We start from the raw sequence: 24,990 nt of genomic DNA, 5'->3' as shown, positions 1-24,990 counted from the left end.
TACATTTTAAAGTATTTTATTAAAAAAAAGAAAAACCAACCAAACAAAAAACCCAATCCAAGAACTCTTGGTTCTGGGAGTCTGGGAGCAGCTTAGGTCTGTAGGGAGGGTGGAACCTGGAAGACAGATGGTGTGGGGATCTCTGACCCCTGGGAGTTAAGAGCAAGAGCCAGGGAGGCTGAAAGGCAGAGCAGCTCTTCCCAGGGCTCAGCTCCTCTCTGTGGCCTGGGCTCATCCACTTGGAAAAGACAGGTGGGGGCCTCGATCCCTAGAAAAAGGCAGGGTGGGCAGTTCTGGGTGGGCCTCAGACCTCTTATCAAAGCCACCAACTAGTCAGGAAGGTGGAGCGGATGGCCCGGGGCTCGATCGGGCCTAAGAGCATCCTCCCAGAAGGCGAGGGTCAGCCTACCCTAGGGACGTGGGCTTGGACAGAGAGATGTGCCCCTAAGTACGGCTCAGCGTGGGGCTGCAGTCCCTCGGAAGAAAGGGCCCTGATGAGGTGGGACCTGGAGGCAGTCCTAGGCAAGATCCTGGTGGGTGGGGCAGGGTCCAGACTCCCATCCGGAGCTCAGTGGCCCAGGTGGCCGCGGGGCAGCGCCCGGATGGGCCGAGGCGGGGGATTGTCCAGGACTGGCTCCGGCCGGACGCGCACGCCGCCCCGGCGCTTCTGCTTGCGCAGCAGGTAGCTCGAGTACTGCACCTCGGGCATGGCCAGCTTGAGGCAGGCCTCAGTGGCCGGGCCGGCGCGGCCGCTGGGCAGGTCGTAGCCCATGATGTCCACCTTCCGGCTGGGCTGCCACGGCTGCAGCTGCTTGGTGCGGATCTGCGCCGCGGGCCGCAGCACCGGCTCGTCGCCGAAGCAGCGCCGCAGCAGGCGCTCACGGGCCTCGCGCAGCTCGCGCGCCTCGCGCTCCACGCAGGCGCGGCCGGCGCGCGCCACGCGGCGCCAGAAGGTGGCGTTGAAGTGGTCATAGAGGCCGGCGTCGAGCGCGTTCCAGGCGCGCGCTGCCCGCGCGAGCGCCGCGGGGATGGCGGCGAGGCGCGAGCTGGCGGCGCGCGAGTTGAGCCTGGCGTAGAGCACATCGTCCAGGTCCCAGGCCAGCAGGCGCCGCAGCAGCACGAGCGACTCGTCGAAGTACTCGGCGATCATGACGAGAGAGAAGACTTCCTCCACCTGGCGGATGAGGCCCGCCAGGTAGGCGGCGTCATCGCGCGGGCTGCGCTCGTTGTCGCCGCCCAGGTCGTAGGCCAGCGTGTTGTGCGCGAACATGGCGAAGTGCTCGCCTGCACGGTAGTAGGCCTCGGGCGCGCGCAGGAAGGCCTCGAGCGACGCGTTGGGCACGCGCCGGAAGGCGGGGCAGTACTGGTTGTAGTAGCTGAAGAGCGACTCGAACATGGCGGCCGGCTCGCGCAGGATGGTGACGTAGACGGTGCCGGGCGGCATGAGGCGCTGGAGCTCCGCGCGGTCGAAGCGCAGGTGGCTGGCCAGCACGTGCGGCGGCCGCGTGGCTGGGTGCACGAAGTGCGCCGAGAAGTTGCGCGGGTAGCAGAACTGGTGCTCGCAGCTCGGGTGCGGCAGGGCCACCGTCAGGTTGTGGCGCTCGGCGAAGCGGAACAGGATGTTCTGCACTGTCGTGCCCGCAGTCTTGTGCGTCTTCAAGAAGGCCACTGTCATGTGTTTGGGACGCGGCGGAGAGTCCTGCAGAGGCGGGCAGCTCAGAGGGAACAGCTTGGGGTACCTGCAGGGTCCAGGGGGTGTGCAGGGAGGAGGGTGTGAGAAGGTTGCAGCCTGACCCTCCCTCTTCCCAAGGATGGTGGGGATGGGCTACGTACGGCCCATCCTGGGCTTTACCCACAGAATAGTAGAGGGGAATGGTGGGCAGTGTCTAAGATGACCCCCAGTGATCCCTGCTGGCCCTCTGGAATTCAGGCTCTTGTGTATCTTCCTCCTCTTCAATATGAATGGGACTTACTGATGCCTCTAAGGAATAGAACAGGGCAGCAATGGTGGGATGTCACTTGTGAGATTACATTATAAAAAGGCTATGGCTTCTATCTTGATATTTTTCTCTCTCTCTCTCTCTAGGATAACTCATGCAGGGGGTGAGGAGGTCCCAGGTGGCAAGTCCCCAAGGAAACGGGCCCTCAGTCCGTCAGCCTGCTGGAAGAGCTGAAGGCTCCCAACAACCACATGAATGAGCTTGTAAGGGGAGCCCTTCCAATCAAAACTTCAGATGAGACTGCATTCCCAGCAGCCAGCTTGATTGCAGCTCCATGAGAGACCTTGAGCCAGAGGTACCCAGCTAAACCACACCTGGATTCCTGACCTACCAAAATGAGATAATGAATGTTTGATGTTTTGAGCTGCCGAGGTTTTGAGATGATTTAATTATACATAAAAGGTAATACAAGGACAAAGGCCCTTGGAGATCCTTGAAGAATTCCACTTTACAGATGTACAAAGGAGCAGAAGGAGAAAATGACTTCCATCAGTCTGGCAACTCAGATAAAGTCGCCAAAAGTCTTGCTCTCTGTCTTCTTTTTCATTTTTGCTCTTTCCACCAACTCCTCACCTTGTAGATGAGTGGCAGGGGCTTTGAAGCAACCTGTTTGATACATGATTCCATTAGGGCCTTAGGAGCCTCATTCATTCATTCAGCCAGTATTTTTTTTTTTTTTAGCATCTACTATGTGCCAGGCTCCACTCTAGGTTCAAGAAATATGATAGTATAAAAAAAAAACAGATAATAATCCTAGCCTTCATGAAGATTTCAATTCTGTTTCATCATTTCTGAAACAAGGGTGTTTGGGATTACCTGTAAGTTCCCTTCAGACTTTACTCTCCTGTTTCTTTTCTGCCATCCTAAGCATCATGTAATGAGGGCCACTCTAAGCAGTTTTGAGAACACCACTGAGATTTCCTGTGTGTGGCTGGTTTGAGTTCTACTTTCTACATGGATGCTCTGAAGACCAGCAGATCATCTGGCAGGAGGGACTGGGTCCATTCACGCCATTCTTATGGGCAGAGCATGTAGCAGATGGGGAAGGTGAAGCCCTGAGGGATGCAAGGATTTGTTGGGTTCACACAGTGAGCCAGCAGCAGGGTCAGGGTTCCTATTAGTCATCACGCTGTATCCTGTATCAGGGTGTCTGGCTGGGTCACATATACCATCGTTCCTATTTTATAGCTGAGGAAACAGGCTCAGAGAAGTGAGGAGACTGGCCCAGCACAACAGCAGTGAGAACTTGTTTGTAGTCCTTTGAGGAGTGTGTAACTGAACCACACTGATTCCATTCCGTTAGCTCCATCTTAGGCCCACAGCCCTACCTACTTCCCCTTCCTGCGTGACTGAGCTTTAGCTTTACTCATAAGGAATGTGCTCAAGCCAGATAAATTCCCTATCAGTTTTTACCCTTGCCTTCATCCAGTGTGAAAACTGGGAGAGTGCCTTTTGTTGATGTAGATGGTTAATGGCCATGAGATGCCCGAGGGAGGAAAAACCCTTGGTTCCCATCTGTGCAGATGTGCTTCTCCAGAGTAGTCAGATTCTATTTTTAGCTGTGGCCCTTTTAAATCCTGCGTACTCCTTTTGTGGCCCAGAGCACAGCTTCAAACACCTCTGTTTTTATAAGTGTGTGTGTGTGTGTGTATACACAGATATATACATATGGGGGAGGAGGAGGTAATTAGGTTTATTTATTTATTTTTAGAGGAGGTACTGGGGATTGAACCCAGGACCTCACGCATGCTAAGCATGCTTTCTACCACTTGAGCTTTACCCCACCCCCAGCTTTGAATGCCTCTGGATCAACCATTCACTGGATTCTTCCTGCCTGTGTGTAAATTACCCACTTTATTTGTCGATTTTAAAATTCCTTCTCAGTTTGAAGGATATTATTCAACATCTCTGCCTCCCAATAGGGAGGCACTGAGAAGGTGATGCCAGGGGAAGGACTTGGGCTGGATTAGCCCAATTCCAAATGAATTTCCTGCCCAGGGCGGTTGTGTAGATCTAAAGAGAATGTATGGAAAGTGCTTTCAGAATAGAGGGAAGGAAGAAAGCCAGAAGATGGACTCTTCTGGCAGGTGGACGGAATAGGAAACAGGCTTCCCATCCACTAACCAGGCAGCTGACTTCCAGAGGGACCCAACTCCCTGGCCCCGTCCCCTCACCGAGGCCCCGCCCCCTTACCAGCTGAGCTGCGCCCCCTGGTGGATGAGGAGGCTTAAGGTGCTGCATCCCAACACCAGCAGCAGGATTTTCCTGCGGCTCAACATCTTGGTGGCCTGCTGCAGGCGCTGGAGGATGGGTGGCATGATGGGGTACCCACCCCCGGACCAGCCAGGGCCTTGCTATCCAGGACTCCCTTCGCCGGCACTCATGGGGGCTCCTGGGGCTCTGGTAGCAGGGCCAGTGTTCCTGTGAGGCCTGGCAGGAGAAGGAGGCAAACAGGTTTACAGCGGGCAGGAGAGATGGGCTCTGAGCCCCAGCAGGACTGCTGCAAAGGAGAGCTCCAAAGGGTAGGGTGAGCAGAGAGGCCAGGGAAGATCAGATTCCTACCTCCTGTTACTAAGACCCTATCTCCACGCTGTTCCAGATAACTTAGTCTTGGGTGGAATTACAGGCTCTGGGGTCTGGCCAGCCCTTCAGCCTGTAGTCACTCCCTCCCTTGAGCCCTCTCTCTGCTTCTCTGCCTGCCCATAATTCGTCTTTGTCTTGTGCCATTTGTATCTGTCTCCCCAGTCGACGTGCCTTAGCACCAGGGCTCGGCTCAGAGCACAGAAGTCTCAGTTCAGGGTTTCCTCTCCTCCAGGACTCCTTGCCTGATTGCTTCAGCCACGGGTTGGTCTTGACTCCCTGATACTGGGCGTCAGAAATACTGACCGGGCCTTCACCTTCTGGAGTCTCTGACATGAGGATGAGATCAATACTTCATGCTTACTGTCCATATTACACTACTACCTACTTCAGCCCATCTAATCCTCACTGCAACCCTAACACCGATATTCCCATTATATAGGCAAGGAGACTGAGGCTCTAAGAGATGATATCACTTGTCCATGGTCACACAGCTGGTAGTAGCAGAAACTGGGATCAGACCAGCTCTTTCTGGCTCCAAAGTCCATGGCCTCAGACATGTGTGCTGCTTCTGCAGAGAACTGATTTCCCCATCTCTGCCCTGCACTCTGGCGATTCTGCATGCTTCTGAGCCCTCAGGGCCCAAGACCAATAAATCCATGAGGGAAAGAAAGGAAGGACTTGAAATCCTGGAACCCTATCTGGATTGCATCCCTAGACACCTGAAACCCTGGCCATCCCATTAGCTGACTGTGCAGTGAGAGGTGTCTGGCTAGGCAGGGAGTGGCAGCCTGGGAGGGGGTGGGGAATACAGAGGGGCTCCTGCTTGTTTCCCTGCTGAGAATTGAGAATTTCCAGGAGCAGGTGGGCTCCATCCCTGGTGAGCAGCAGGAGTGAGAGGCAGAAGAAGGGCCTGGTTTCTGGCCAGTCACCTGTCCCCACATGAATGTATTAGCTCAAGGGCAGCCCAGCCCTTGGCAGCTCCAGTGGAAAGTCAGCTTCAGTAGCAATGCCTGTCCCCCAGTTAGGGTGGGGTCTCTGTCTCAGGGGCCTCAGTCTTCAGGTTCGGGTTCAGCTCCATCCTCACATACACTCCTCTCCAAAGGGGAGGGAGAGCCTGAATCCTTATGGGCATGTGCATGTGTGTGGAACTAGGACACCTCTGTCCCAGGAGGGGTGAGGTAATGTGAAAACTCTTTTGACCATGACCTTCCCCTGGGCCCCTGGGCTTGGCTTCCAATCCTTCTCCTTTTGCCCCCCTCCCCCCAATTAATCCTGGATTATATTTAAACCTGTTTGGGTGGAAGGATGTCCTGGTTATGCCTTTCCCTTCTCTCCAGGCCCCATCACCTGGTTTCCTCCACCAGCCTGCAGACAGACTTAATCCTCCTGGAGCCAAGGGGCGTGAAGGGTCGGGCCACAGAGGGCAACCAAGGGCATAGCAGAGAAGGCCCAAGGCCTCCCTGTCTTAAAGGATTGCTGGGGCAGAGGAGGGTTGGGAGGGCCTCTGTGGGGCAGTGGTGGGAGGAAGTCAAGAGTCCGTGGCCCTCTGAGGATGCACACCTTCTCTTTGTCACTTATCCTGCCCAGAGGACTTGGTGACTAGGCGGGAGTTTCCCAAGGGGGCAAAGTTGGGGACTAGCCTATTCCCATCTTTGCTGAACTCGCTGAGACCACCTTATTTTTCAGAGGACTTTGGCTCCGTCAAGGAGGTTAAGCCTGGAGAGAGCTACAGTGGGACTTTCCCTGGGAGATACTTCAACCAGGCCAAACAGAGAAGCGTGATGGTCTGCTTGGTGGCACCCCACTCCAACTACCTGCCGTGGCTTAGCATTGGGGAGCCAGCCAGCCAGCCCCACATCTGAGGCCCACTGGCAACAGGGTATTGTCAGTGCAAGAATTCCCTGGACACCAGCCATCCAAGGTGGGCACCAGTTTCTGCTTGGATACCATCACTGACTGGATGCTTACCACCTTGAGATACAGCCTGATCCATTGCTGAGCAGTCTGGGCTGTTCAAACATTTTTTTCTGGGACAGTAAGGACCAGCCTGATGCTGGCAGTGCCCTCCTCAGCCCTTCCACCTTCCACTCTGCATGGCTGCTAGTGCTGCCCCGCTGGACCGCACAGACCATTTTTCTCCATGACAGACCTTCAGGTATTTGAAAGCAGTAACCCTATCTCCTCTGGGTGGGCGCGCGGCCAGGCTAAACATTCCAGGTCCCGAGAGAGGGTGCTGCTTGGACACTGGAGCAGGCTTCCCCTCCCTTGGCAAGTTCACTCCACGGTGCCTATTCTGGAGATGGAATCAGGGCCCTGGCACCTGGGAAGGGGGTCGCCTGGGGCTGGGTTTCCCTCCATAATCTCCAGGTTGGTGTCACGTGGGTGGGAGTCTGCTGGGGCTAGGCTTTAGAGTAGCGACCCTGGCTCCTGCCCCTCACATTTCAAACTACTCCCTGGCCTCCCCCGTGTCTTCTCCATGGAGAGTTTCCCTCAGCCATCCCAGACAATTCAAGGTGCCCAGTCTCATCAGAAAATCAGTGCTAATTTTAGTCAGAACAGTCTACCTCAGGCTGCTGCCAGGTTTTGCAAATTGCTTTCCTTTCTCCAGGGAACGAAGAAGAAATGGTTTAGCTAGCCAAAGCTTTGAAAACTGGCCTCGGTGCCCACCTCCTCCCATATGAGCCCTTTTCTTCTTCCCCGTAAGTGCTAGGCTGATACTGGTGCATTTAGAGGAGCAGGGTGCCCTGGCCTGGACCACCCGGATCTGACCGTTGGGTGACCTGGAGACTCTGTCCTTACTTGAGGATGGCACAGGCCAGTGAGTAGGGAAACTGCCCAGTGCACTAATGAGGAAGGGGCCAAGGGCTAAGCAGATTGCAAATTAGTGGTTCAGGAGATCAAATATCTTTCCACCTCCCTCTTTCCTTCCTTTCTTCCCCCCAGCCTCTGCTAGGTTCCCCCTCTGCCCCGTCCTCTCTCCCTTTCATCCACACCCACGTCATCCCTGCCTCTGAATTCCCTTCATCCTCCTCTCTCCATCGCTACTCCCCACTCTCCCAGCCCCCATTCCCTCAATTTCATCCCAACCTCCCCCAGGGATCCAGTCACTGGGATCTGGTTACCATAGAGGATAGGCCAGATGCACTCTCTCACCTAGTCCTCTCCCGCTCCCTGGGGGCAGGGAGCCCCCCTCCTCATGCTCTTCAGGCACTGAGCCCCCAAGACACTCTCCCGCCCAGCCGTCACCCCCTATCCTTGTCCCGTCCACCCCCGCCCCTCCAGCCCCTCCAGGCTGGCACCGCAGTACTCACGCCAAGCGGGCTCTGCTTCCCACCCTGGTTGAGGGTGGTCACCGCTATTTCCCAACCCTTGCCCCGAAATCCGCCACGGGTTGGAGAGCGCTGGGGACCCTGTGAACCGAGTGCTGGTCGCTCGCCTCCGTGCCTGGATGGGATCAGGTGGCAGCGTCGGCGCGGCTCCGCTGCTCTTGGCTCTGGTCGCCGCCCGCCCCCCATCGCACACCGGAGGCGGAGGCGGGGCGGGGGGCGGGGGCCAGCAAGCAGGGGAGGGGGAAGGGAAGAGGAGTGGGAAGGGGAGGGGGCAGCCCTGACTTGAAGGCTGCCCGTGAACACACTCTAAGTGGCGTCTTCGCATGCGGGCATCTTCTCTGGGCAGCCTTGCAGCGTCTGGACACCAAGGTGGCCAGCTCCTTGCCCTTAATCTACACACAAGGGGAAACTGAGGCCTGGAAAGTATCTGGATTCTTCTGCACTGCTGGGCATCCTGGGCCCCACTGGTCACCCTTGGGCGGGTGGGTCCTGGGGGAGTTAGAGACACAGATCCATGTGCAAGTACCCACATGCTTCCCCCCACCCCCTTCTCTTTCCACCTCTCCACGCAAACACCTCTCTTAGGCAGGGATCTGGTCCCATCTACCCTCACACCCCTGGGGACCCCTTCCCTTCTACCCCTGAGGCAGCCCCCTGCTGCTGACCCATTCCTGCTCTTCACCAGGACTCCAGATACACTCACTCTTGACCAGAGCTTTAGTGGCCCTGGGACCCCCTGCCCAGGTACCTTGTACTGGGAATCAGAGAGTCCAAGTTCAACCCTGGTTGAACTCAAGTTCCAGAGTGAAGAGGCAACCCCCTGGGCCTGGTTGCTTCCAGTTCTACAATGGGGAGCTGTTCTGAGACTGCACAGATGATCTATGTGAAGGTGCTGTGTGAACTGTGTGTGAGGGTAGTCCTGAATTTTAGTCATTAGCTCCAACCACCTGGGAGCCAAGCAGCACCTCCCAAGATCATACCAGATAGCAAATGCCCCACATTTAGTTACGTGGTTCTCATGAACTGCTTTCTTCTGCCCTCCTGGTCTGGTATGGCAAGGACCATGGAGCTGGGGCAGCCATCCAAAGCTAGGGCTGGAAGGGACAGGATTCTATTCTGGACCCACACAGATAGGTATTATATGAGAGGTCTTGTTAAGGGGGAGAAGGGAATGGGGACTCTCAGAGTCAAGAGAACTGCTTGTGGCTCCAGTTTGACTCCTTGGGCACATCAGTTTCTCTCTGCCCCTCAATTTTCCCCTCTGCACAAGTAGGGAGGGGGTCCTATCCTGTGTGCCTCCCAGGGCTGTCCCTTTCTGGCTCTGGCTACATTGCGTCCTCATCCACCAGCCCTTAGTTCATCCTGCTTCAGAGACCCCCAGCCTCTTCCCCAGCACATACATGCCTTGGGGCCTATGGCCTCAGATGACCTGACAGTAGCTCTCCAGTTACGGGGAGCAGAAAGACTTCCTTTGGGTTAGGAATGCTTCTGCTTGGGTGTGTTGACAAGCTGGAGGGGAAGGTACTGCTGTTCTTTAATCCATCCTTTCTGGATTTGGCTTCTTCTCTGCGAGTGTAAGGAGACCAGCACAGTGGTAGTGATGTAAAGGAGAAGGGTCAAGGTTTGGGTGGGAGCAAAGAGAATTGCCTAGCTAGGGTTAGGACATGAACAACCTTCCTGGCCCAGTCCTTTTCTTTGTCTCTTCTAAACCGTACTTTCTGGGGACCTGACATCCTTTTCTTTTTTCCCTGCTCCCAGCTACTCCTCTGTTGGAGGTGGTCAGTGAACTAGAGCTAGAGAGAGGTCTGAAAGGTGTGGGTGTGTGGGGAAAATGATACCATTTCCTTTGAGTTTCCTGGCTTTCCCACTCAACACACACACACTTACACAGGATGGGAGCCTGGCTGTCAGCAAGAGGGCACAGCTAGGATGGCAGAGGGACCTCAGAGCTAGTGGCAGAGGAGGGAAGAGAAAATGAATTGATGGATCAGGATAGGGAGAAGTAGAAGGTGGGCAAGCAAGGGACACTTGCCCATCCCTCCCTCAGGGGCCCAGGCTGCTAGTGGAGGTAGGGGAGCACCAGGCAGGGTCAGCCGCGCCAGTAGGCTGGTGGGGACGAGGGGAGGAAAGGTCCTGAGTTTATTTTCAAGCTAAAAAAGACGCAAATCCTGTCTCCAGAAAGACTGTTCCATCTGCCTTCTTTTTTTTTTTTTTCCTCCCAGTAATCATTTATTGAGCGCTTTAACGCCAGGTCCTACAAGACAGTGAAAACACCAGGTCCCTCCTTATGTCGTCGGGATGGAAGTGGAACAAAGGGGCAAGAAAAGACTTCAAAACAAATGGTGGAGGTTTGAACGTGTTATGGGAGCTCGGGCAGGAAAGGAAAAGCGGAGGGAGACGGCTTAGCGGAGATGACATTTGAGTCGGCCAGGAAGGTGGAAAAAGGGGCTTTAGTGTGGCCCTTCCCCCAGGTTGGCAGCTGGAGCTCAGCCCGGGAGGGCCCGCTCAGCTCCCGGCTCCGATCCCCTTTCAGCCCATTCATCCATGCCTCGGCCGGGGGTGGGCGGGTAGACAATCAGACACTGTTTTATCACAGGCATCGGCTGCAACCTCCCGGCTGGCGCCCAGAACACGCGGCTGCCGGGGAATGAGTCCTCTCGAACGTAAGTGTCCGGGCCTGTCACACGCTGCCGGCAGGACCACCTTTTCCCGCAGCCCCGCCCCGGTTCCAGACCCTGGTGTTCCCGGTGCGGCGGCCGACCACTGTCCTCCCGGCGTTGGACCCGCAGAGCCCGTAACCTGCGCACTACAACTCCCAGAAGGCTGCGCGACCAGGCCGCCTAGGGACCATTGGGGAACGGCCGGGGGTGGGCAGCAATCGGAACAGCCAAGCCACCCTTGAGCGGACGTAGCGTACCGCGCTGCCGGAAGTTGCGGGAGGTGGGCCCGGAGAGTGGCCTGAGCTTCCGGGTTGGTCGCGCGCCTTCCTGCAGCTAAGATGGCGGCCGAGCATCCCGAGCCTCCCAAAGGAGAGCTGCAGCTGCCACCGCCGCCACCTCCTGGACACTATGGTGCCTGGGCTGCCCAGGAGCTTCAGGCTAAATTGGCAGAGATCGGAGCTCCAATCCAAGGTGAGGAGCACGGGAGGTCAAGAGCCAGCAAGCCTAAGCCTACGGGGAAGCGGAGCCGGTTACCCCGGGGGCGGGGGCCTGACTTGGGCCCGCTGGCTAGCTCGGCCTGACCTACCTGTGCTTGATCCTGTGCTTTGCCCAGCAGGGAGTCGCGAGGAGCTGGTGGAGCGGCTGCAGACCTACACCCGCCAGGTAAGTGTTGGCGGCGGGACGTCACGGTAGGCCGAGTTTTTGGAGGAGGCATTCATGACCCCTCACGACTTGGTCTTCTTTCTTTATGTACCTAGGCACAGCAAGTGCGGTCTTGCTCTTTTTGCCTCTTGCCTTAACTTGTGTTGTAAGCGCCTCTACGTATTGATCCTCCCCAGAGCCCAGCTCGAGCTCTGGCAGACAGACACTGGGTAAATTTTGTTGAATGAACAAGAACGAACGTTGTTTAGTGGAACAGCTCCTCTTGGACTGACCTGGAATCTTTTCACTTTTGCAGACTGGCATCGTCCTGAATCGGCCCGTTCTAAGAGGTGAAGATGGGGACAAAGCTGCTCCCCCTCCCATGTCAGCACAGGTAAGGGAGGTTGCTCCACTTGGTAAGTTTCCTTTCTGCTCAGAGTAGCCCTTCTTTTCACACGGAGTGTACAGGGGGGATTCAGCTAGCAGACTGGGCAGGGAGGTACTGTGATGGCAATTGGGAACTGTCTGATTCTCCCTTGGTCCTGATCCTCATTCCTCAATGTCTGCTCCTCCAAATTCTACCTGTCAGTTAAGATTCAGCTTAGATATCAGGGAGCCTGACTTAATTCTCCTCCAGCTCGAAGTAATCACCCTCTTCTTTCCCCTCCCAGTGTATAGTTCCCATGTTACTCAGTGAGAAATTAGGGCTTACTCCCTGATGTGATTTCATATCCTCTATATTTAGTGAGTCACTGGGGCACACTGGCTCCTATTTATTTAAGTTGTCTCACCTTTCATGTCCTTTCTGATCCAGGATTTAACTCTTTCTCTAGAGCAGTGGTTCTGACCTGGGGTCCTGTGACTTCTGTGTGTGGGATGAGGAATTCTCAGATAGCCTTTAGAGGTGTCCCTGAATCTCCTGAAATTGTATGCAAAATCTGTGTTCATGACATTTTTGCGGGGAGGGAATTGATAGCTTACATTAGCTGATGCCTCAAAGTTAACATCCGCTCTACTTGACGTTGCTGTAGAGTATTCGTTTCTTGAATGCAAGAACTATGTGTCATTTGACTTTGAATCTCAGTACCTGGCTCATAGTAGGTCCCCAGTAAATGTCTGAAGTAAATAAATGCTTCCTCGTTAATAGTCACATTTTTCCACAGCTCTCTGGGATTCCCATGCCACCACCACCCATGGGACTCCCCCCTCTGCAACCTCCTCCTCCACCCCCACCACCCCCACCAGGCCTTGGCCTTGGCTTTCCTATGGCAGTTGGACCCCGCCCACCAAACCTGGGGCCCCCTCCTCCACTGCGGGTGGGCGAGCCTGTGGCGCTGTCAGAGGAAGAGAGGCTGAAGCTGGCGCAGCAGCAGGCAGCATTGCTGATGCAGCAAGAGGAGCGTGCCAAGCAGGTAGGGCAGGTAGCAGCCCGAACCTGGGTCTCATTAGGGTCCTGAAAAGGGAGTGGAGCCTCAGAGAGAGCCGGATCCTGGGGCCAGGGCTTCTGGGAAGTCTAGAACTTAGGCTCTAGACTGGAAGAGAATGCCAGGAAGCAGGGTTGTGGCTGACTGGCCTGTGGGGTATTGGTGCCGGTATTAGCTTGTTTTCTTTGTTAAGCAGGGAGATCATTCACTGAAGGAACACGAGCTTTTGGAGCAGCAGAAGCGGGTAATGCCTCCCTCATCCTAACCTTTGATCCTATAGTCTAGTCCATTGTCTGTCACTTCTAGTGATTAGTGTCTCAAAAAAGAAATACCAACCAAGTTTTCCATGGAGGTTACCTCATCCTCATCAAAGTTTCAGTAGCTTTCAAATAATTCCATCTTTCATGTAGCCCAGGGGTTGGTAAACTATGGACTACAGCCTGGTATAGTGTGGCCTGTGAGGTAAGAGTGATTTTTATATTTTTGAAGGATTGTTTTAAAAAAAAAAAAAACCAAAATGAAGAATATACAACAGAGTCTGTACAGACAGCCGGTTGTACAGACAAGACTGTAAAGCTTAAAATATTTACTGACTGGCCTTTTACAGAAAAAGTTTGCTGATCCCTACTCCTCTTACGTGATGTTATTTTAGGTACCTTGGAGAGGACTCTGGGCTAATTTAGTCATTTATATCAGGTTTAATGTAAATGTGATGGCTATAAGTTAGAGAGTAATGCCTAAGACTTAATCTCACAGATGCGTCGTATCAGTTGCAGAGTAACCAGTAGGTTACTCAGGAGTATTAAAAAATAAGTATTAACAGCAAATATGGAAATATTTACTCAGTACTATCTTTGCCCAGAGGGGTAAATGTGAGAAAAGAACTCACTGTTCTTTGGAAATAACCTCTTAGGGAAGAAAAACCTTGTTAAAAAATAGAAGGTAGTGTTTACTAAATATTAAGCTCTCTGTTGGGAACAAGAAATTTCCCGGGGTTTATCTTGGTGTTATTTGTGATGAGCGGGCTCCTTCATTCGGATCAGTAGCCTGGAAGTGTGGGGGTGGTGAGGATGTCAGAACTCGAGTGGTACCTGATTGTTCTCCTTGGGCCTATTACCTGGCTGAAAGGATGCACTTGCCAGGGGTTGCCTGCCCTCTGGATTTCCAGAGCAGTGTCTCCACCCCTTCTTCCCTCGTAGGCAGCTGTGTTACTGGAGCAGGAGCGGCAGCAGGAGATTGCCAAGATGGGCACCCCAGTCCCTCGGCCCCCACAAGACATGGGCCAAATTGGTGTTCGCACTCCTCTAGGTCCTCGAGGTAAGACCCTGGAAATGAAAGGGAAGGGCAAGGAAGATAATTAAATTTTTAAAATTTAAGTATGTGTCACAGAAAAGAAGTGCACATATTATAAGCATACAGTTCAGTGAATTTTCACAAACTGAATACACCCATACAACTAGCACCTGGACTAAGAACCAAAACTACCAGCACCCCAGAAGCCTTCCAGGCTCCCTTCTAGCCACCCCCTCTCCCAAGGGTAACCATTACTCTGATTTTTAAGCAAGGAAGGTAATTTTTAAAATGAGTTGTCTCTTCTGACATTAGATTTTTTTTCTCCTCTTAGTAGCTGCTCCAGTGGGTCCCACTCCCACTGTTTTGCCTATGGGGGCCCCTGTTCCTCGGCCTCGTGGTCCCCCCCCACCTCCTGGAGATGAGAACAGAGAGGTGAGATTGGTGATTTCTTCCTAAGATAGGAGAGTATATTTTAGAAGGGACTGTTTCTGGATTTTTAGAGAAGGATTCGAGAGAAGATAGGAGAACTTCTGAGGGTGGAGTTGGTTCAGGGGAGCCATATTTACGTAAAACATACTTGGGTAGGGCAGGAAGTAAGGTCTGGGAGATGTTTCTGGGGTTCACTCTGAGGGATGCTGAGGGGTGACTGACTCCAGTTGGTGGTGCCCACCACCTGCTGTTCACAACACCTGGCCAGTAGCCTCTCTAATGCAAGAGGTAGAAGTCAGAGGGAAAAGGACCCTGTAATTACCCCCTCTGCCTGGGTTGTCTCTGACAGATGGATGACCCCTCTGTGGGCCCCAAGATCCCCCAGGCTTTGGAAAAGATCCTGCAGCTAAAGGAGAGCCGCCAGGAAGAGATGAACTCTCAACAGGGTGAGTGTGTCATCATGTTTTGAGGGCCTCAGGGACAGCACCTGCTGAGGCCGAGGCCGGGTCTGCATTCCTCCTCCCTTTGCTAAGGAGGAGCTGAGAGAGAATTTATTTGGCCCTTGGTAAAGAGGAGTTACTGTGAAGAGACTGAGGGCCACCTTCCTCTCTTACAGAGGAAGAAGAAATGGAAACAGACACTCGCTCATCCCTGGGCCAGTCAGCGTCGGAGACTGAGGAGGACACGGTGTCTGTGTCCAAGAAAGAGGTATGGGATAGAGCTGGGTCTGGAGGGAGTGTTGGAGATGGGGTCTGGGCACTGCAATAACTCCTATTCCAAGTGTTCAGCAAATAGTAGCTGCTGTTTTGTGTCAGTTCCTTGTCCAAAGCATCTTACAGATATTTTTTATTCAATTGGCATAAAGCCTTGAAGTTCTGAGTATGATTCATGGCTACATTTTAGAGCTGAAATCACTGAGGTTCTGGGAGTTGCAGTAATTTACTCAGAGGCACACAGCTTGAGAGGGGCAGAGCTTTGTAGTGTGAAGGCCTGTTTTCTCAGTCACTTGGGGAAATTGGGTGAGGAGATTAGGGGTTGGGAGGCAGATGTGGTGCTTGGATTCTCTGACCCAGTTGGTTGGCCTTGTTTTGGCAGAAAAACCGGAAGCGTCGGAACCGCAAGAAGAAGAAAAAGCCCCAGCGGGTGCGGGGGGCCTCATCTGAGAGCTCGGGGGACCGAGAGAAAGAGTCAGCCCATTCCCGTGGCTCTGACTCCCCGGCGGCCGATGTTGAAATTGAGTACGTGACCGAAGAGCCTGAAATTTATGAGCCCAACTTCATCTTCTTCAAGAGGATTTTTGAGGCTTTCAAGGTACAAGGAGCAGCACACTCTGATGGGGCAGAGCTAAGCAGGGACAGGCAGGGATGGGCCAAGACGGGTAAGGAGAGCACCTTTTCAGTGCCGGGTCCAGGAACTGGGGAGGGGCCTGGGGCTGGGATTTCCACACTGTCTGCCTTCTCAGCTCACTGATGACGTGAAGAAGGAGAAAGAGAAGGAGCCAGAGAAACTTGACAAACTGGAGAACTCTGCAGTCCCCAAGAAGAAGGGCTTTGAGGAGGAGCACAAGGACAGTGACGATAATAGCAGTGATGAGGATCAGGTGAAGCCCACGCCCTCCTGTAGGGGAGACAAGGCCTTTTGGGACAAGGGGCTGAGATGAACCCAACGAGGGACCGTGGTGAACTCTTGCAGTGGAGAATCCCTTTGGTGGATTAAGTTGTGGGGTAAGCTGAGTGGTCTGATTCACACCTAAGAATCCTGCTCCAAAGAGATGATTCTTCCATTCTAGGAAAAGAAGCCAGAAGCCCCCAAGCTGTCCAAGAAGAAGCTGCGCCGAATGAACCGCTTCACTGTGGCTGAACTCAAGCAGGTGAGAGCAGAGATGCCCCAGCAGGCCCTGGAGCCTGGCTGGAGAGCACATGATGCGCTCCTGGAATCCCACAGCGGGTTTGCTGGGGGGTGGGGAGGACGGCTCTGAACCCTTTGAGGAAGAAAAAGCAAGCAAGCTTTAGGTCTAAGAAGTTCAGGCTTCCTAGAAGGATGCTGCTGTGTTTTCCAGCTTGTGGCTCGGCCTGACGTCGTGGAGATGCATGATGTGACTGCGCAGGACCCCAAGCTCTTGGTGCACCTCAAGGCCACTCGGAATTCTGTGCCTGTGCCGCGCCACTGGTGTTTTAAGCGCAAGTACCTGCAGGGCAAACGAGGCATTGAGAAGCCCCCCTTTGAGCTGCCAGACTTCATCAAACGCACAGGCATCCAGGAGATGCGGGAGGCCCTGCAGGAGAAGGTGAGGGGCCCGACTGGGGTTCAGATCTGCCCTGGGAGATGCATGTCCTCAACAGCAACCTGCTTCAAAGTTGCATCTGGTTCCCACAACCCACCTGCATGTTAACTCTGATTATTCCTTCTTCAGTTTAGAAGGCAGCACTGCATATACATGTGGCGGAAAGGGCAGAAGGGGAAGGACATCACATGAGAGGCAGACCTCACCTCCATGTTCAGAGCTCGCTCTCCTGCCCCTGCTGAGATTTCTGGTTCTGGGTGGCTGTTTTCCCCTTGTCTCCTCGTCCCCTCTGCCTGCACTTTGCCAGCTCTCTTTGATCTGCATATGGTGACTCCTTTCTCTGCAGGTTGCTTTTGGCTGGGTCTGTAGCTCTCTGCCTCCTATGTGAACCTGATGCACTTGTGGCTAGAAATTTATGATGGTCGTGTAACTTCTTAAATTTAAAATTTTTAATTAAATACTCTGATTAACAGGTGCATGTTGTGTAAAAATTCAGGAGGTACCAAAGTACATGGTGAAAACTGCCTCCTGGGTAAACTCTAGTCACCCAGTTTTCTGCAGAGGCAACTGAGATCAGTCTCTTGATCTGATGGTTTAAAAAATATTTGACATACATGGCTGAGGGTGATTTCATGTGATATATCTTTTTTGTTCAACATGGATTATGTAATTTTGAGGGGTTTGAGCAGGAAGGATTTTGGTGACTTTCAGAATGAGGTACATGAGGTTTCCCTCTGTCTTTTTTGTAGCAGGGAGCTAGGTCTATTAAGAGTTGAACTTGGTGAATACTTTTTATGGTGCATCTTCTGTCACTCTCCACAGGAAGAACAGAAAACTATGAAGTCAAAAATGCGAGAGAAGGTTCGACCCAAGATGGGGAAGATTGACATTGATTATCAGAAACTGCATGACGCCTTCTTCAAGTGGCAGACCAAGCCAAAGCTGACCATCCACGGGGACCTGTACTACGAGGTCTGTGAGTGGGGGCCGGAGATGCAAGCTGGGCCTCTGGTCATGGCTGTGTAACTCTGGTCAGAAGGGCTTTGGAAGCTGGAGGGTGGTACAAGGGCCCCTCCCCTCGGCCTTAGAGCTGTCCATTGACTTCCCTTGGATGGGATGGAATATGAAATGAGGAGGTATTCTGAAGGAGAGATGTAGCTCATGTCCTTGAGGTGACAGTTGTTTATGGTGCATGCTTTAGGAACAGAGGGGCCAAGGGCAGATGCTTTTAGGAAACATTTAGTATTGGGGGTAGGAGAAAGGTTTTTTTTTTTTCCTGATCCTTGAAATATTAATCACCATGATATGACAGAATTTTTGAGATGGAAGGACCTTGGAGATCATCTCTTGAATGCCCTTATTTAATAAATGAGAAAGCCTGTCCTTAAATTTGGCCATTTCTCATAGTGACTGCACTGGGAGTCTTGCCTTTCCCCCTTCTTCCTGGCCTTTATTCCTTTCCCTACTCTGTCCCATGCACGAAGCAATGAGAATCGGAGTGGGAACTAGGCAGCCCAGGAGGATTTTGTGTCTGATGTGGGTTGGGGCTTCCCATCTTTGTTCTCATGTCCTTTTGCAATTGACCTCCAGTGTGTGTCTGGTGTCTGCAATCCAGCATGCTCTGCTTTTTCCTCAGGGGAAGGAGTTTGAGACACGACTGAAGGAGAAGAAGCCGGGAGATCTGTCTGATGAGTTGAGGATTTCCTTGGGGATGCCAGTAGGACCAGTAAGTGCCAGTTATCTGACTGGGGAAGCAGAGAAGAGGGTGGGAATGGGGGCAGGAAGGAGACAAAGGGATAGGGTTGGACAGACGGCATCCTGTACTCTTTCTCCTGCAGAATGCCCACAAAGTCCCCCCGCCGTGGCTGATTGCCATGCAGCGATATGGACCACCTCCGTCGTACCCCAACCTGAAAATCCCGGGGCTCAACTCACCTATCCCCGAGGTAAGCCCTGTCCTTTCTTTCATTCTTAGCTGGCTCTACTTCTAGCTAGAGAATAATTTTCTTTTTCCTTTTCTCACTTTACTATGTGTCCTTTTTTTTTTTTTTTAAGGAGTAATGGTTTTTGCTTAAAAAAAAAACCCTGAGATGCTTATTGTTAAATGGTCATTGAAAATTGACAAGTACAAAGATGAAAACACATCACTCACATTTCACCACTCAGAAATAACCAAATTTGGGGGAAGGTCTATCTCAAGTGGTCGAGCGCATGCTTAGCATGCATGAGGTCCTGGGTTCAATCCCCAGCACTTCCTCAAATAAACAAACAAACAAACAAACCTAATCCCCCCCAAAACAAATTTAAAAAAAATTATCAAAAGCCTGGTGAATATGTTTTCAGAAATCTTTCTGATAACATACACAGATGGACAGATAGAAGTAATTTTATCTCAGGAATAGCATTAAACTTATTTCTAAATAAAAAGCATTAAACAAAAAAACATTCAGAGATGACAAAGTCATTAAAGTAAGAATGAAGTAAGTATTAAACTTCAGATAAGAATTTTTGCCCCTTAAGAGAAATTGATTTTAAAAGCTTGCCAAAGTTAGGAAAAGTCAGTAAAATTTGGCATCATGTCTTTTACAGATATTTCAGTTTCAGACAGCCTGGGCTCCACCATGAAGACAGAAATTATTAGTATGCTTTCTGCGTCCCGTCTCCCCATCTTATTACTTCCAGATTTTTGTTGCTTACTATTTTTTTTAATAATGTTTTATAACGTTTAATTCTCTGAAATCATAATTTCCAGAGTTCTCAAGTGTTAGTTTTATACTTTGAAGCATGACTTTTCTCTAGGGCTTCAATGTCTCTTTTGGAGCATAGGAGTGGAACTGACTTGCATTTCCTGCCTTTCAGAGCTGCTCCTTTGGGTACCATGCTGGTGGCTGGGGCAAACCGCCAGTAGATGAGACCGGGAAACCCCTCTATGGGGATGTGTTTGGAACCAATGCTGCTGAATTTCAGGTATGGGCCGTGGCAGGCAAGCTTGGTCATACGTAAGGTCATGAAATTCAGAGATAGTTGGTTTATAGCTTCATTATCAGAGAGATGTGTTCTGAAGTTTCAGTCTGAGACAATGGCATACATTTGTCTGAGATGTAATGCAAGCTCCACTAGAATAGGAGGAGCTCTCTGTGGGTAGGGATTATTGTCTGTTGGTTTACTCTCATGTCCCTTCAGTTTACAACTGTTTGACACATGATAGGTATATAGTAATAAACGTTTGTTGAATGAATGAGTGATCTCTTTTAGACCAAGACTGAGGAAGAAGAGATTGATAGGACCCCTTGGGGGGAGCTAGAGCCATCTGATGAAGAGTCTTCAGAAGAGGAGGAAGAGGAGGAAAGTGATGAAGACAAGCCAGACGAGACAGGATTCATTACCCCTGCAGACAGGTGGGGGAAGCAGGGAGTCTGCCTCTCTGAAGTGGTCTGTCCATCTTTGGAGGCCTTGTCTTTACACCAGAGCATGTTCCTCTCTTCACAGTGGCCTCATCACTCCCGGAGGCTTCTCTTCAGTGCCAGCTGGAATGGAGACCCCTGAACTCATTGAGCTGAGGAAGAAGAAGATTGAGGAGGCGATGGATGGGTGAGGGAGCTGAGGAGGGTGGAGAAGGGAGGATTTTCTCTTCTGTCAGCCCCTAGGTTGACTGGCTGACTTTTTTTCCTCCCTCCCACCCCATCCCTCCTCTTTTAACAATTATTGAGCACTGCTTCTGTGCCAGACACTGCTCTAGGTGCTGGGGTGTCGACAGTGAAAAAGACAGGCGAGGTAACAAATCATCAGAGAACAAGATAATTTCTGATGTGGATAGGATGAATAGCAAAGGAACCTGGGTGATGGGATGTAGAGAGATGTGGGTGGTGGGGGCCTTTGGGAAGGTCCACGGAGGAGGAGGTATTTGAGCTGAGAGCCAAATGTCAGGAAAAAGCCAGCCACAGAATGATCTGGGGCAGAAGGATCTGTAAGTACAAATGAAAGGACACTGGAAATGGTAATTATGTTTGTTAATACACGTTTCTTATTATTTAAATCTCTCTGAAAGATAATTGGCTAATTAAACAAAAATAATGACCATGTAGTGGCCTTCCTTTTTGAAAGACAGGATTCTGGTTGACAGTGTATTTTTCTTTCAATACTTTAAACATGTTGCTCCAGTGTTGTCTTTCTTGCATGGTTTCTGATGGGAAATCTCATCATCCTTCCTCTGTTCCTCTGTGCATTTGCGTCATTTTTCTCTGGATTTTCTTTTTATTACTGTTCTGAACAGTTTATGATGTGCAGTGTACTGCAGTGTGTTAGAATAATTTTTTTGAAAACTTTTTTTAAATTTTTCTTTGCTAAGTATCTTGAATGTGGGTTTATAGTTTTTTATTAATTTTGGAAATATTCTGGACATTATTTCTCCAAATGTTTTTCTATTCCCTTCTTTTTCACCTCTCCTTTGGGAACTTCAATTATGCATCTATTAGATTTCTTGAAGGTGTCTACTGCTCAGTAATGCTCTGTTCATTTAAAAAATTTCTCATTTGTATTTCATTTTAGAAATTTTCTTTTCCCATGTCTTTAAGTTGGCTAATATTTTTTCTGCTATTTCTAGTCTGACATTAATCCCACCCAGTGTAGTTTTCATCTCTAGCAGTGTGATTTGGGTCTCTTTATATTGCCTTTTGTCTCTTATTTGACTTTTGAACATACAGAATCCAATTATAACATTTTAATGTACTTGCCTGCTAATGCTAACATCTGTGCCAGTTCTGAGTTGATTTAAATGGATTGGTTGTTTTCCTCATCAAGGATTGTATTTTCCTGCTTCTTTGCATTTGATTAGATGCCAAACTTTGTGAAATGTATCTTACTGGGTCCGGGGAAACTCTCGTAGTCCTATAAATCTTTAGCTTTGTTCATGGTTACAGTTAAGGTGCTTGGAAACAGTTTGATTTTTACAAGGTCTTGCTTTTCAGGTACATTATGCAGGACTGAAGTAGTGCTCAGTCCTCCACCACTGAGACACAAGACCCTCTACTCTACCCAGTATCCTATGAATCAGGAGGTTTTTCAGTCTGGCTAGTGGGACTAGGCACTATTCCCAGCCCTGAGTGAGCAGCAGGCATGTATGTTACCACTAATCCTTCCAGGCGGTTCTTTCCCTGGCTTTGGTGGTTTCTTCCCATGCAGTACTCAGCTGAGTGCTAGAGGGGGTTCTCTGTAGGTCTTCTGAGTTCTCAAGTCTCTGTGCTGCTTTCTCTTCCCAGTACCCTGTCCTGTGGTCGCCGTAGTCTCCCTGCACTTCAGCTTCATCCCTTCCACTCCTGGCGTCCTCTGGGCTCTACTGGAGCTCCCCTTCCTTATTCCCCTAGCCTGGAAACCCTCAATGCAGTAGGAGGCTGGGCCATTGAAGGAAGCACCTCATTGGCTTCCTGTCTCTCAGGAATCACTGTCTTTTGTTGTCTTATGTCCAGTAACTTGAAAATCACTGTTTCATATATTTTGCCCGATTTTGATTGTATCAGATGGGAGGGTAAATCTTGTCCCTGTTACTCCTTGTCCAGAAGCAGAAGTCCTATGTTTTGCATGTTCAAGGAAGAAAAAGAAGGGTACTGTGGCTAGAATATAGTGAGCAGGGATTAAGTAAGAGACCAGATTATGAATGCTTCAGGTCATGGCAAGGAATTTGGGTTTATTCAAACAATGATCAGAAGCCTCAGAGGGTTTTGAGCAAGGGAGTGACAGGATCTGAATTCTGTTTTAAGGCATTGCATCTGGCTGCTTTGTGAGAATAGATTTTCATGTCTTCCAGGGGGAGAGGTGAGGATGAAGCCGTGGTCTGGGTTGATACTCGATTTGCTCTTGTATTTTGAGTAGAATTCTTGAATTAGACGGCACTGTTTCCTCTCCTGGGTCTCCATGTTCTGTAGAGGCAGCTCGGGCATAATTTGCCCCCAGGGGTCTTGGGCTCTCTCCAGGATGCTGGGTAGGGGTGCTGCCCTTGCTCCTTTGCTTACCCTTTTGGAGACCCTTTTGTGCCTTCCTCTTGGGGCCTGACCTCCTTGTCCTTTGCAGAAGTGAGACGCCTCAGCTGTTCACTGTGTTGCCAGAGAAGAGAACGGCCACTGTTGCGGGGGCCATGATGGGATCAACCCACATCTATGACATGTCCACGGTGAGCACGTGGAGGACATTGCTTTTAGGGGCTAGGAAAGGGGGCAGAAGCTAGGGCTTCTGAGTCTTTGGAGATGACAAGGCTGATTCCTTCTCCAGGTTATGAGCCGGAAGGGCCCAGCCCCCGAGCTGCAAGGTGTGGAAGTGGCCCTGGCACCTGAAGAGTTGGAGCTGGATCCCATGGCCATGACCCAGAAGTATGAGGAGCACGTGCGGGAGCAACAGGCACAAGTGGAGAAAGAAGACTTCAGTGACATGGTGGCTGAACACGCTGCCAAGCAGAAGGTAGGGGCTCACATAGGAACCTCCTTTTTCAGTGGAGTGGTGCCCTCTAGTGGTGAGACTGAGGGAGGACTCAGTGCCTGCTGCCCTGCACTTCTTGGTGCTGGAAACCTTAGAAATCCTTGGTGGGCTGCCCTCTTTAAAGATGATGAAACTGAGGCATAGAGAGGGGAAGGAGCTCATCCAAGTCTGAGAATTTCAGGTTCAGTACTTTTCCAAAGATATGTGTCAGGGTGCCCCCCCACCACATTTTGGGGATTAGCCAGTCGTTTTAACCTGTTGTAACCTGTTTCTCTTTCTCTCCTACAGCAGAAGAAACGGAAAGCTCAGCCCCAGGACAGCCGTGGGGGCAGCAAGAAATATAAGGAGTTCAAATTTTAGGTCCCCCTCACACACTTGGCCCTCTTTTAGGCCCTTTGCCTGGATGCCAGGGCTTCCACATGGGTCCCCAAGAGCCAGCTCTCCCACTGTTCCCAAGGGCTTGTCATTTCATGTTCTTATTTTAGACCTGTTTTGTAAATAAAGCTGTTTCCCAAGGAAAGAGATGAATATGTAACACTCCTGATCCTCCTTCATCTTCTTTTAGTGCCCTCCTGCAAAAAGAACTAAAACAGCCATTTTCTGCCACCTCCAGTTGCTCAGTGACTGGGGGCACACACTGGATCAGATGTTGCAGCTGAGACTGGTCATGAAGCTGAAGCCACGCTGAGACTGCGCTTTACCACTGCCTCCTTTTGTTGAAAGGCTCTGGGGGAAGGACCTCTAGGTCTGGTTTGACCTTACTGCTGTGTCCTTGGGGACTAAAAATAGCCAGCTTAGCCCCAGCTGGGCTGAGGAAGTACAGTGGGCTTGGGAAGTAGGCCAGGTCAGGCCTTCCTAATAGATCTTGTGGCCAAAAGAGCCCAAGTCCTTACCTGCGAGAGAACACAGCTCAGAATCTAGATTGCCCTGTGTCCCCGTGAGCCCCTGGGTGGTTTCATCAACTAGTTCCCAGGTTTGGGGGTTGGGGTAGAGGGTGGGGAAGGCTTGCTTTCTCCAGGTTCTAGTCCCCTTGTGCTGAGAAGTCTTTCTAACAGGCTAGACTAGGTTGAACCAACAGGGTGTCCAACAGTATTTGCCAGGTGCTGAGAAGAGAAGTCACATCCTGCTGTTGCACCACTGGTGCTGATGTAAGTGCACCAACCGAAGTGCTGACTTGCAGGAGGCTTTGAGATGGTTTCTGGAGGGGGGACTGTGGGTGACTCCAGGGAGGATGAGGCAGTTGAGCAAGGCCTTGGGAGGAACAGGATTTAGTAAGTGATGAAGAAAAACAGGTAGAAGAAATTAAGGGCATAGATGGGGGCTTGGAACTAATGATTCTTCGGGGGAGGTGGGCATTAGGCACAGAAAAGAAGTGGTTGGCTCCAGAAGGGCCAGGGGCCTTCTGGACTCAAGGTCCCTGATCCCCCTGCCCACACTGGGGGCAAGCTGGGGTGGAAACTGCCCGGCCCATAGGCGCCCGGCAAGCCGCTAGGTCTCCACCTCTCCTTTTGCTGGTCGTGAAGAAACCCGGAGCCTCAGGGCGGGGGTCAGGTGGGCGATAAGAAAGCCGGCTTGGGCGACCAGCGGGTTCAGCATCAGGTCCACAGACCCAAGGGAGCCGAGGCGCGCTCCCGCGTCAGCTCCATCCCGGCCAGGGCCGCGCCCCGGAAAAGCGGGGTTTCCGCTGGCCCAGCTGCCGCCGCCGCCGCCGCCGCCGAAGGGACGACGGGGGAGGGAAGGAGGGTATTGGCTGGCTGCCGCCGCGCCGTAAATTTGAGGAAAGGGAAGGCCGAGGACGCCAGCTGCCGACCCTCACCAAGAGGAGCGCGGGGCGCGCGCACCCATAGGCCCACCAGCGGCGCGAGCGCGAGCGCGGCC

At 51.7% G+C, this 24,990-nt stretch overlaps 2 protein-coding genes across 7 annotated transcripts; one reads left to right on the top strand and one right to left on the bottom strand.

Annotated features, from left to right (window-relative positions):
* On the bottom strand, window positions 1–11,517 carry GAL3ST3 (galactose-3-O-sulfotransferase 3). 2 transcript variants are annotated; one of them, XM_074371699.1, is made up of 3 exons: window positions 11,159–11,517; window positions 4,194–4,430; window positions 1–1,739 (listed from the first exon to the last, which is right to left on the bottom strand). In XM_074371699.1, the coding sequence occupies exons 2-3, from the start codon at window positions 4,316–4,318 to the stop codon at window positions 569–571; spliced, it is 1,296 nt and encodes a 431-aa protein (XP_074227800.1). In that variant the 5' UTR covers window positions 4,319–4,430; window positions 11,159–11,517; the 3' UTR covers window positions 1–568. The 2 variants fall into 2 exon arrangements, with proteins under 2 accessions (XP_074227800.1, XP_010954948.3); XM_010956646.3 differs by lacking the exon at window positions 11,159–11,517 and adding an exon at window positions 7,895–8,432.
* Window positions 10,865–23,647, top strand: SF3B2 (splicing factor 3b subunit 2). 5 transcript variants are annotated; one of them, XM_045517857.2, is made up of 22 exons: window positions 10,865–11,043; window positions 11,186–11,235; window positions 11,531–11,608; window positions 12,378–12,626; window positions 12,832–12,882; window positions 13,838–13,955; window positions 14,266–14,363; window positions 14,710–14,806; window positions 14,977–15,068; window positions 15,456–15,671; window positions 15,823–15,960; window positions 16,150–16,230; window positions 16,420–16,647; window positions 17,467–17,616; window positions 18,281–18,370; window positions 18,483–18,590; window positions 19,504–19,611; window positions 19,900–20,042; window positions 20,134–20,235; window positions 22,711–22,810; window positions 22,909–23,094; window positions 23,401–23,647. In XM_045517857.2, the coding sequence occupies exons 1-22, from the start codon at window positions 10,911–10,913 to the stop codon at window positions 23,470–23,472; spliced, it is 2,688 nt and encodes an 895-aa protein (XP_045373813.2). In that variant the 5' UTR covers window positions 10,865–10,910; the 3' UTR covers window positions 23,473–23,647. The 5 variants fall into 5 exon arrangements, with proteins under 5 accessions (XP_045373813.2, XP_045373812.2, XP_010954949.2 ...); XM_045517856.2 differs by having other exon boundaries at window positions 10,866–11,043; window positions 12,835–12,882; window positions 14,263–14,363; XM_010956647.3 differs by having other exon boundaries at window positions 10,866–11,043; window positions 14,263–14,363.
* Window positions 23,648–24,990: the final 1,343 nt, after the last annotated feature.

Source organism: Camelus bactrianus, chromosome 10 (assembly GCF_048773025.1).
Source record: "Camelus bactrianus isolate YW-2024 breed Bactrian camel chromosome 10, ASM4877302v1, whole genome shotgun sequence".
Lineage (NCBI taxonomy): Eukaryota > Metazoa > Chordata > Mammalia > Artiodactyla > Camelidae > Camelus > Camelus bactrianus.
This window is presented reverse-complemented; position numbering and strand designations above follow the sequence as displayed.